The sequence below is a fragment of the Cyphomyrmex costatus genome, unplaced genomic scaffold (genome assembly GCF_001594065.2).
Source record: "Cyphomyrmex costatus isolate MS0001 unplaced genomic scaffold, Ccosl1.0 scaffold365, whole genome shotgun sequence".
In the NCBI taxonomy this organism is placed as follows: domain Eukaryota; kingdom Metazoa; phylum Arthropoda; class Insecta; order Hymenoptera; family Formicidae; genus Cyphomyrmex; species Cyphomyrmex costatus.
In genome coordinates, this window is record NW_017277830.1 from 319,982 (window position 1) to 333,310 (window position 13,329).

The window sequence follows — 13,329 nt, forward strand, 5'->3', positions numbered from 1 at the left end:
AAAAAAAAAACATTTTTAAAAAAAGTCAAAATTTTGTAACTCTTTAAAACTCAAAAAATAGTTTATCAAATTCAAAAATACTTGATATTTAGACTTTCACTAACAATAACAACATTTCAGTAAAGTTTTGACCAAATTGGAAAACTTTTATTTTTTAGTCAGGACATTTCAGGAATTTTGCCCCTTATATGTATTGTAATAAGAACATTACATTGTGAAATTAGTTGCGAATATAGAGAAAAGAAAAGATACATAGAAAAATTAAATAACTGAGAAATTAAAAACGCGTTTTTTAATTTTTATATATTCTTTTTATTTAGTTGTGTTAAAATAAATATTGCAATTGATTTTTGTTCAAATTACAATACTAATATAAAAATTACGGTTAACTTTTATTCAAATCAAGAGATAAAATTGGAATGTCAAAAACCGTTTCTCTCTTTATTTCATGAACTTCATTAGTGATAATTCATGAATAAAAAAGTTTTGCATCTATAAATAAGAGAAATAATTGATGACATTAAACTGCAATAAAAATAGCTATGGAATATAAAGAGAATCTAAAAATAATAGGTTTTATTTTTATCTGTTCTACGTCGTTTAAAATATGGAAATGAATATAAATGTTTTGTAAATGTAGAAAGCCAAAATACTTCCTTTCTGATATTAAATCCAATGAAATGAGTTCTGAAGAAGTATTTATATACATTATATGTACATGGACAAGATTCTCTCAGGCTTTTTCTGAAGGATAAACACATATTCAGTAGCCATTACAAATAAACTCTACCAAAAAACAGAGCTTACAGAAATTGAAATATTATTTTTAACGAAAATGTAAGATATTTTCTACAAACTCTCTGTTTTTCTCTGAGAACGCAGTTAAAGTGCAAAAAAGCTAGAGGTGACTGAAAATTTTTTCAATTTTTTCAATTTTCACACCTTTGTTCAGCATTTATCGCGATTATTTTACCTATAGTATATGCAATACATATCCCTCGTTTTCCAAGTTTGTCAAGTACGCAAAATGTATAACAGCCTGTCACCGTGGCCTTTTCGTATAGCTCATATGTGCACGTGTATATGTATGTACATTTTCATTTGATACATGTATTCCAAAACGAGAAATAGCACCGACGTTAACACGTATCTACGCTCACTATACGCACAAATACACAGTCCGAGATTTCTTCAATAACTATACACAACTCGGCTGCTCGGAACGAGATGGAATACGTATAACGAAATGGGTGTCACTATAATTCTGACATTTCGCCATTCTTGTTTTCGCGCAAGGTATAGATGCGAAAAACGAAAGACGCGACTGTATTCTACAATGTAAAAAGTGACATTCTTAATTAAAGAACTATTTTTGCGTTTTCCTGTTTTTGCCATCAGATACCGTTGATGTCATGCAACCTGGAGGTTTCCTGAAGGCCTACCTAAACCGGAATTTAATTAAAATATCAAATAACTTATATAAACTTTATAATATTACGATCAATTTTGTATACATTTGAGATATCTCCTCTATTTAAGATTCTTCTATTTAAAATTTTCATATAATGTGTTTAATAAATTAGCAACACAAGTAAACCTTAAGGTCCCATTGATTCTACCAAGGTACAATTAACTTTAATCTGGATTTAATTTACTCTTTATCTTTTTTTAATTTAAGAGAATTATCTTTATAAGATAATTCTAGAGATAATTCTCTATAAAATTAAAAAAGATAAGGAGTAAATTGAACCAAGATTAAATTTTATCTTACAATGTTAGAACTGAGCTTTAGAGTTTTCGGATTAGCGCGAGAAAGATCTGATTTGGTTGGAATTTAACGCGGAAGATCGGAAAGTACGACATATCGCGCAAAATTTAATCGCATTTTCTTGAGGCTGGCAGAATTGCTGATTTTATTAATTGGATCGTCAGCAATCACATTTTGTAAACGTCCGAAAGCATTTAACGTTTGGCATTCAAAGCGCGGCATTTACCGAATTACGTAATTATGCTCAATTTTCGAAAAACACCTGGATTAATCTCTCCACAAAATAAAATTCAACTACTTTTACGTTGCATCGTAAAATTATTATATATGAATTTACGTAAGACAGCATCTCGGTATCATCTATTCGCGATTTATCATTGATTAAGAAAAATGTATCTCGCCCAAGATATAAACAGCATGCATACAAATATGCGTCAAAATTGAATTAAAAAATAAAATAATGTAATTCTTACAATCTGGATCGTAAATCAGAAAACAGATAAATTAGTGAAGCTATTTAATTCATCAAATCATTTTTCATAGTTTCTGTCGCATAAAGTGACGTAATAAAACTAATAAAGTCATATATATTTCTAATTATTACTGTGTAATTGTGTAAACTAAAAATCAACTTGCTACTATATAATTATGTAAATTAAATTACTGTAATTTATACATATAAATTACTATCTAATTGTTATGTGTAAACTAAAGATAATTTCCTACAATTAGTAATCATTAATTATTGATTCTTTAAATGTAATATTCCGGTTTTGTTACTAATTTTAAATAATATAATTAAAATTTTAGGTTTTTGTTTTAACTGACGGATAATAAATTAAATTATTCAATATATATGTATAAAAATCTTTCTACACGGTGCTTACTCACTGAATCTTATATCACAGTATAGAATTTTTATTATCATATTCATAAACATAGAATAATAAAATACTAGGTATATAATATATATATATATATATGATTAAAATAAGATTCTGTCCTCGCGGGCAATTTGTGTTATAGCGCACTTTATATTTTACATTACTACATAGCTATTTATATCGTTTATAATTTTATATTAGATGAAAATTTTCTTTGGCAATTTTTTTTTAATATTTTGGGATAACGCCAGTCATCAACAATGCCATTAAAAAAGCACCAATTGCAGATAATCATCAAAACAGTCAACGTGTTTGTCTTTCATTCGTTTGCATTCATTATTCTATATTTAGCATACTGCAAACGGAATTCAGTATCAGTTTTGAATTATGCAATCTCATTTTAGTTATGAAAGTCACGAACTGATCTATCCATAGGGTGAGATCGAACTAACAACAAATCCTAAAGCCTCCTTTTGCAAAGCGAGGTAGGATCACAGAAAATTCGCATAATGAAGTGACCTCGAATCCACATCGAAGAGATCGTTTAGCGAAAAAGAGATATTTTAGAGAAAAGCAAAGACTACCGGCCGTGTGTGTTGTGTACACGAATATATTTGCTTGTATTGCTGATATGAACCGATGTCGAAAAAGCAGAAAGCGAAAGACCCGAGAATTTATTACCATAACAGCTGTTCTTCCGTTAATTCACGTGGAAGAAAAACGTTAGCATGACTTTTTATGATCACATCACGCGCAATCATCTTGCTTTTGTCTTCGCATCGACTGATTAATGTTTCTTGTAGGAAAAAACAGTACGATTTGTACCAAACATCGCGATTTCGTATACTTAGTTACCCCCGTATGACAACCAAGGACGATAGCACGTGGAAACAGCTAGTGTGTCGGTCAAAGTCGAAGTTGCAGACGACCAATTCTTTTCCTAGACGTGACAAAAAGAGCTCCATTGCAATTATATTGCACATATAATGTAACTGTCCCTATTATTACGTTTGTCCCTTTATATTTAAATAAGCCATAAAAAAATTAGCACAAATAAATAAAAGGTTATTAATTTAAATTATTAATATATGCAGTACCAAAAAAAATATTTCCTATTTTTAACTATTAAAATACAGTCAATATTTTTCGAAAGATACATTTCACAATTTATTTATGTAAATTTAGTAAAAGAAATTTGTGATGTGGATCCAGTAATATACCGCAAGATTTTAAGCTTGTCTTTATTAGTGTACTCTGTGCTGGAATTAAGAGTGTCGTATTATGAGTGTATATTGAAATTGTAAATATAATTAAAATAATGATTTATGCAATATTAATTTAAATAATTAACTTATATTTGTTATCTGTTTTAATAACTATGTTAAAATGATTCAAATGCAGATAAGTACACAGTTTGCTGACTATGATATATTAGAGACTATATATTAGAGACTATAGTAACTGGAGACAAAAATATTTTTTTTATTTTTATTAAAAACATAATAAAACATTCAATAACGATATAAGGGCAAGTGAGAGTACATAGTTCTGTGCGATAATTTGTGCGCCAAAAATTCAATTATGTTTATTTTTGCTTATATTGTCAAGATGTTTTAAATTGAGTCAAAACGTCTGAATATTCTTATCAATTTAATGTTATATAAGTAGAATAATATAAGTAGAATAATATAAGTAGAAATAATTAAGATGTCTCGAAATTCAAGGACAATATTATATTTGCATGGAACTTTATGAAAAATTAAATAATAAAATTGTAAGTCATTTTTCTTTTCGTATAAAATAGTGTTTTAAGTATAGTATAAACGTTTATTGTTTGACTAATCATAAGCGTTGGTTAGAAAGTCATCTATCCATATGATAGTGTGAATGTAGTGGTAATGTTTTTTTTAGTATATATTATAATTACACGTGCATCACAGGAATAGATGACTTTCTAACCAACGTTTATAATTAGTCAAACATTAAACGTTTATACTTAAAAAATTACTTTACCGAAAGAAAAATGACTTACACTTTTATTACTTAATTTCTTAACAAAATTTCACTCTGAAATAATATTATCTTCGAATTTCGAGACACCTTGAATTTTTGACACATGTCACCGCGCCTTTATTTTGTTACTGTTTAAATCTCGAGAGTCCGATTAAAATTACAATTTGGATTAACATTGTTATTATAAAATATTAACATTTTTTAGATTAAAAAAATATTCTAGAAAAGAGAAATAGTTGAAAAATTGACATTGATTTCAAGCGGACAAAATTAAAGCTGCAATATTTGATAACTAATTCAGTAATATAAGTAAGTGGCTCAAAGGCACACTAATAACGACAGTTATTCTATTTTCTAATTTTATAATTTAACAACGTTTTTATCTAGAAAATAAAATTAGAATAGAAAATGAAAGAATTTTTTACTATTTTTAATTAAGTAATACAATATTAAATGAAAATGCGAACATGGTATTGTATGAATATCTATACTATTTCCAATTCGTACAAACTGCGCGCCGATTATTTGTCGATCTTGAAGCACAGTCTTAAACTGAAACTAGTTGCAATTTAATTTGTGTGATATTATTATACACATTCCAGCTTTAGTCTAAGATTGTGTTCTAAGACAAAGTTTGTTTAAACTGGAAACAGTAAATGTTCATACAATATATTATTATGCAGTAAGACTCGCCTTGACTGAATAAGACCTTATTCTTAACTCATTTGTATTTTTAATTGAGTCTTTCAAAACTAATCCAAAATAAAACTTTCTAATTTGTAATTTTAATTTTGAGCATAGAAATCGCCATTTATTTAAAACAGACCTTAGACTTGATTCATTCTTTCCATTGTGTAACGCACTCATTATCATTTAAAATTTTAATTATCACGTACATAGAAAAAAAGGCAAATTCAAATTTTTCGCTCTAATTAATGCCAAATATATTTATTTTTTTGACAAAATTTGAAATTAAATGGCGCGATAAAGAGTATTTATTATAAGATTAGCATCAAATGTCTTTCGCATTTTGCGAAGCTCGTCGATCGTAAACGTGAGTAGCTCGATCAATTCGTATAAGGATCAGGTTTAAATCCTTTTCTATGTAGACGAAAAGGAGTGTCTAGAGTGGAGTAATGTCACGTGCTTTCCAGTCGAAAGTGCCGGCAGAGAGACAGCTATACATACGGACGAACAATTCTTAACTCGAGATGTTCAGATCCGGATGCTCTTTATAGTAAATAGAGGAGAAAACCTTGTACATCTTTCCGATATTCTCTTTAAGGGCGAAAGACCTGCGCGTGCCAAATCGTATCGTGATATATATCGTATAGGGAACGCGTTCTCCAATCGTTCCTTCACTGACAAATTAATTTCCTCACTGTATCCACCTGTATTTGCGAGCAAGCTCAATCAGATTCACCATTCCGCAGATTTTCCATTCATTTTTTATTCAATTGCAATTCATTCAAATCACGGAACACGAGTCGCACGCGTGTGACATTATTTCAAAGACAACCGGTCACGAACGTAAGCGAGTTTTTGATTTGCGATCGAGATTGATCAACGCGCAATTAGACCGATTGTGATCCTCGATCCCTCGTCACTCATATTTCATCCTCATCGTTTTGCACAAACCGCCGCAATTCTAAGTACCGACTTCCGTTTCTCCGATCGCCGATCTCTCCGATTCCTCGGTTTGCGCTCTTCCGGAGCAAGCTCGGAACGCGCGATTGAAACTGAGAGCGAACCGAAGGAAAAGCGCGGTGCTCTGGATCGCCCACCGAAGTCGACGATCGCTCCTCCTCCTCTCCGTTCTCATCTTCCCTCACTCTCTGCCGCACTCTTTCAGCCACCGGCTCTCTCTCTCTCTCTCCCTCTCTTCCTCCCTTCATCCCTCCGCCGCCCTCTTATGCCTCTTCTCTCCTTATCCATCTCCCAATCTGTCTATCAGGCTATCTTTGCCACCGGTCCTCCCTCTTTATCTCACCCCCACATCACACAGCCAGCTCGCTCTAAGCGAGCACGAGTACGCCACTTCGAGATCGTGTAGGTGGACATTGCTGTGCGCCTCCACGAAGGAAGCACACAGAGAAAGTGGAACGCATGCGTCGACCCTTTCATATACCCTCCGTACACACCACACCTCTCATTTCGCATTGAATCACCATGGGGTACGAATGGAGTGTTTAAAAAGCCTTAGATTAAAAGTGATATTCAAAACTTTGGTTTACTTTCATCTTTTTAGAAAGCTCTATACCGTTATGTGAAGATCCGCGAAAGATATCTTGGGGAAAGGCATTTCTTGATGAATACAGTGCTATCTTTCTTAATAGAAGTCTTATAAACATTATGCGGAAAGTAATATTGAGACACACACATTTCACAGACATACTTTGCACCGTAAATAAAAGGATTTGTGCGAGTTGAGCTCCGAGAGTGTAAATAGATTCGAGTGCAACTTTGTTGGTTGGTACATTTCTACTTTTAACTTCAAATTTAATGAAAATTACATTTTGAAATCTACTCAGAAATTTCAAGTTAGAAACAGAAAAATTACAGTAAATATCATATCGAGCTTAACATTTTTGTTAAAGAAAGAAGAGGAAAGTCAACTCCAATTTTTTGTGACGTAACTCAAATCGTAAAATATTTTTAATCGGTCTAAAAAAGTGACAAATAATATTTTATTTTGTAATTTTACTATAAATTCTCTTTTAGATTTCTCTCTCTTTCTCTCTCTCTCTCTCTCTCTCTCTCTCTCTCGCTTTCTGTTATAAAGTTAGTACAAAATTGTCTCGCTAAAAATGTAGCCTTGTATCAAGAATGTCATGGTCACTAAAGGCATGCAAATTTTATGTTATAAACATAAATCTAGTAATTTAACAAATGACAGACAAATTTGTTAAGTATAAACACTTCAGCAAAAATATAATAGGACATCGCTTTTATCGATAACGCATTATTCTACTCACGTACAAATATTGGCAAAGAAATAAATTTCAGTATCTAAAATCACATATAATATTACTGAGTAGAGAAATTACTGATAAATAGGAGATTGCAATTATTAACTATATGTTTTTTTCTGAATATATAAAGCTATTTTCAATTATTTATTAATTTCCGAACATATGTTCATTATTAGTCAAAATCAAGAGATAGGAAATATATAGAAAAAAAGAGAGAGTGAGAGAGAAAGAGAAAGAAAATTAGTATTTTTTAATATTAATGCTATTAGATAAAAAAACTTTTCTGATAGATAGAATAGCTTTTCTAATAATGCTCACTTTTAAATTTGTGCAAAATATATAACAGCGATATGCTTGTAAAAATACATGGATGTTTATTAAGTCCAAAATTATTTTCGAATCTATTTTAGGCTGTTTCGTAATCGTTGTTTCGAGCGCGTGTTCTTGTCATGTATCATAAGTCAAGGTCGGTTTTTTGATCTTTGAAGTGAAAGAACTGTCGATCGTGTCATTTACGCAAGAATTGCCTACGTAGTTCTTTTATCGTTTAAAAATAGATTTCTAACTGAGATAGAGAAAAAGAAAGAGAGAGGGACTCGTATCTATCATACAATTTTAGGCTACATTTGGGCAATACAATCGCAAGAAGCAGGGAATGGAAAGTTATTTTTTAAAAGTAACTAGTTACAGTTACTCGTTACCCAGTAAAAAATGTAACTAGTTACAGTTACAGTTATCGCTTTTTAAAAGTAACTCGTTACAGTTACCGTTACTTGAAAAATAACTTTTCGTTACTTTTCCGTTACTTTTTTAAAATCAATTTAAAAATGTACTTTTGCATTTTTTTTTTATATGTAATACTGACAAATATATAGTTTTATTTAAAAAAAAAACAATGTAGAATGGCTCAAATAATAAATTAAATAAAAGTAAAATGAGAAGGGTTACGAGCCAAAAATGAAACAGTTTATTTCTGATAAGAACGACGATGACAATGTAATTAAATGTATAAATATATATTAGAACAAAACAAAGATAAAAACAAACGACGTTTCGACACTTATTGTCATCGTCTTTTAAACTGTTTCGCTTTTGGGTTCATAGCCCTTCTCATTTTACTATTATTTAATTTATTTTTTAATTTTTTTTAAACACAATTTTGTAATTCTAAAACCTGTAAAATATGCAGCAAACTGAAATATTTGTATGTCCTATGTATTACATAGAAGATAGAAGTGTAAAATAATTACTGAATCATAACGGCCGAATGTCTATAAGGGCTTTCAAGTCTTATTGATAAGCGTTATAAATAGCATGTATCCAATCGAACCGTGTTCAATCGTGTGCAAAGTAACGACAAAAGTAACTGTAAATTTCGTTACAGTTACCCAAAAAATGTAACTCGTTACCGTTACAGTTACCAAAAAAAGAAAGTAACGCAGTTATCAGTAAAGTTACCAAAAAAGTAACTTGTAACTGTAACTTCGTTACAAGTAACGAGTTACTTCCATTCCCTGGCAAGAAGTATTTACGAAACCATTAAGAATGTAATACTGATTTAAATTTAAAAAATATATTTTCGAACAACAGAATTTTTTTTAATATTAAAATTTAATTACATCCCGCATTATTTAGCTTATGGTTAAGATTTATTATTGTTTTTATTTGAATACTTATTGTGTTTTTCTTTAACGCTTTAACTTGAAATTAAATTACAAAAATATTTAAACATACCACATAGAAAACATATACATATATAAAAATCATTCAAATTTCCGTTAAGAAAAAAATGGTCTCTACACCGATTGAGAAAATCGTGAATGAAAACATAGAAAAGATTTTTCATAAAATTCTATTTCTACACAGTTTCTTTAGAATTAAAAAAAAACTTGAAGGCACTCGCTAATATCTTATTATGAGAGATGTTGCTTCTGACAATGATTACTTCCGAGCTCAATACTAACATCTTTCACCTTGTTACATGTTCCATAAAAAATTTAATATTTATGTAGCGCAGAAAAGTGTCATAAGTGCTTATTAGCATATTTTCTCTGTGCATACGTGTCACCACGACAGGTGCATTAACGTACACGTAAATCGGCACTTATACTCAATGCATTTTATGCATAATGTATCGACGACATTCACAAATTTCTCTCTGCTCTGTGTTCTGAGAGTGACATACGAGTGACACGTAAAGTTCTTCAATTTTCAAGCGTCTATACCCTTGTCTCTTGCATCACTTTTATCGCGATTCAATATAACGTAAAATTACGAATTACAAAATTACATTGTAATTTGCTCAACTACGCTTTTCGCGTAACAATGACAGAGATAATAGGAATTATTTTCTTTTGTAAAAAGGTTACAAAAATGTTGTAATAATCTGAAATTTAAAAGATATAATATGCACCATGATTGCATATAATATGCACTAACATTTCTTGATTACATATTATTGAATACGCAGATGCAGGAAATATTACTTTTTATCTTGCATAGTCGTATAGAGTTATTGTTAACAACAATATTTACCGATATGATATCGTTCTCACGAATTGAATTTTGTGCGGTGAGGCGACATTTTCGACAGTTGATAATAAAATATTTTGGTATTCGAAATAGTTCGATTAATATTCATCAATTCTCTGCTATATAACTTTATCGTTTTTTTTACATTCTATGAAATATATCTTAATAAAATATATTTTGTCTATTACCCAAGCAGCGTATACAAAAGTACTGTTAATTGCCAGTTATTTTTATGTTATTTTTTATTAATTTATTTTTACGTTATTTATGTATTATTACGTTATAATTTATTAGATGTTATATACATATTAAACGCATGATTGATATTTATCTTTGAATATATAAAGAAATAATCCTGGGCGAGAGAGAGAGAGAGAGAGGGGGGGGGGGGGAAAAATGTAATACTTTAAATAGGTATAACGATAATCTTATAAGTTCATTAAGAAAATGTTTAAATATAGACGTAGTGACGTGTAAAGCCCCGTGTGAGAAGATATCAATAATAAAAATGTTCGAGTACGCGATAAGTGCGATAATGTATAAAATGAGATATGATAAGGCATGATTCGCCTAACGATTAAAAAGAGTTAAAGAAAAAATTACGCAAATAACTTTCTTATCCGTTAAAGATATTACAAACGAGCAATATTTTGCCTCGAAGCCCCCACTTATTAATAGATTACATTTTCCGCATCTGATAATTGGATCTTCTACCAACTTTCATATTAAATTTTTAGCATCGATAAAATCTTTGTAATATAACAACGTTGTCCAATAGAAATATATTGCTTGTAAAAAATAATTTTACTTATATATTTATATATTTTTATTCATATTTTTTATATCATATTTATTAAAATGTAAATATGATATATATTTATGTCATTACACTTAGTATTAAGAGAGAAAACGTCCTTGCGAAAGATTTATAACTGTAGCAAAACCTCTTGAAATGATTAATGTGCGGAAAGTATCATGTTTCTCTCATGTTATTTAGAATATATTGATTATTGTCAACTTTATATAGCAAATACTTACAAACAATACATTGTTTTAATATGGAACAATTCAAGAGAGAGAATATATAAAGATAATATATTTTTATTAAATATTACTTAATTGCTATACAATAAAAAAAATACAATTAAAGTTTGTTATACATATAATATATTACGTATATATTCAGAAAGTCTTAGTTAAAAACAATTTCTTTCTATTGTCAATATAAGATTCTGATAAGATTCACATATATCTATTAATTTTAGATATATATACATATATATATATATATATAGCAACTAAGCTTTTTTGGAGAAAGAATCAAATACTTTTATCACGTCGTTTCACAACAGTGTTTATATTTAAATACATATTTACAGCACTGTGGAATTGTCTACATCTTGATCACTTAAAGAAAAGGTATGCGATAAATATGGATAATCAATTCAGATTAAAAAAAAATTAATCATTGAAACGATGATTGACATCTAAATGACATACTATAATATTTATATAAGGAAAAATAATGATAGAACATATTTAATTATACCATTAAATAAAAAATATATATGTATTGAATATATATAATATATATATATATATATATATATATTATGTATAACGATAATTAATCTTTTCGATGTCTTAACAAAGTAATTTCTCGAAAAATCTTATATTTTATTGTAATCTGTTTTTCGTAAATGCTATTAATAATAAATCCACCCATTTATGTTCATGTATGACGTACAGTTTTGTAGAAGCAGCAAACAATTTTTCCACTTCTACGTGATCAGTGCAAATACTCTCATATTTCTCATAAAATTTATTTTAACTTTTTATTTGCGATTGTTTTATACGCTTTCTTTACTTATTGCATTAGATGAGATTTTATGTGGAATTTATTTTCCATTATGTATCTTAAAGTATTTGTGAACGCAGATATACGTATAATTTAATTGAATAAATTTGGAATTTAAATTTAATTCGGTGTTTTAATATAAATTATCTTCCTAATATATACTTTAAAAAGCGTAAGACTTTTCTCTTAAATGTCATAATAATTAATTTTAAATGTCACTCACCACCATACGAATGACTAACGTGATCTTTTAAGGCCTCTGGATAATCACTAGGGGTTGTAGCTTCGACGTCGAAAGTACCATAAGTAATATTATGCTCTTTCTTGATGAATTCAACCATTGACTTCATCATAAGCTGACACGTATGTCTACCAGCGACTTGATTTTGCCCGTTCGTTGCATAAATAAGATGTACTTTACGCCACTCGTAGCTAATTCATAGAAAGGAGAAGTAAAAGAAAATTTTGTTACACGCATTACTTCATCATATCTTTTAATTTTTTATCCACGCTTCGTCAAATATTTATATTCATCATATAATTATCAACAAAACCTCTCATAAAAAAATACGCGAAGATTAAATTTTCATTATATCAATTTAATCGATAAATTCTTATATAAACTTTGAGCCGTACGTACTGTTCCATTATAGCCACAAAAAATTTAGCTATATCCCTGAAAGCCAAATTTCCGATTCTCGTAGTCATAAAGTATTCGTCTTTACAGTCAACTTTTTTCTCCGTGAAGTCGAAAGTAAAGCCTCCTGTGGTAATTAACGGTGCTCCAAGAAATTTCACCACTCTGCCGACGACCGCTGAAAGAAAACTCTTAACTTCAATGGAAACAGTATAAAATATAAATATTGACTTGAAGGAAAATGCTCATACATTCATATTTTAAAGATAAAAAAGAAATATTAAAAAGAGAATAAAGTAAACGTACCAATTAGCGAACATGAACGAATTGTTGGACAAAGTGATAAAATAATATTTAAAATATTAAATTTTTAATGATATGTACGATTCTAAATAATATACATTTTTAGAAACAATAATTGTATTTAGAGTTGTACATATCATTAAAAGCTTAATATTTATTAACTTAATATTTAAAATTTTGTACAACTTTATCCAACGAATTGGGTCATGTCCAACCACTAACTGGTACAATTACCTACGTAACATAAAATATGAAAATAATAATTTATTTAAATTAAAAAAAATTTTTTTTGCTCTTGTAATGCGACTGCAATTATAAATTATTTTGAAGTACACATCTTTGTGTTGTAGATTATGGAAATT

General features: G+C 29.3%; 1 protein-coding gene across 1 annotated transcript in view; it reads right to left on the reverse strand.

The window, feature by feature from the left end:
* LOC108776620 (atrial natriuretic peptide receptor 1) overlaps window positions 1–13,329 on the reverse strand; it is a 131,434-nt gene that overhangs the window by 117,806 nt on the left and 299 nt on the right. The window contains exons 2-3 of the mRNA XM_018543291.1: window positions 12,668–12,842; window positions 12,251–12,459 (exon numbers count right to left, since the gene is read on the reverse strand). Coding sequence (XP_018398793.1) covers window positions 12,251–12,459; window positions 12,668–12,842 — 384 coding nt within the window. The remainder of the gene's footprint in view (window positions 1–12,250; window positions 12,460–12,667; window positions 12,843–13,329) is intronic.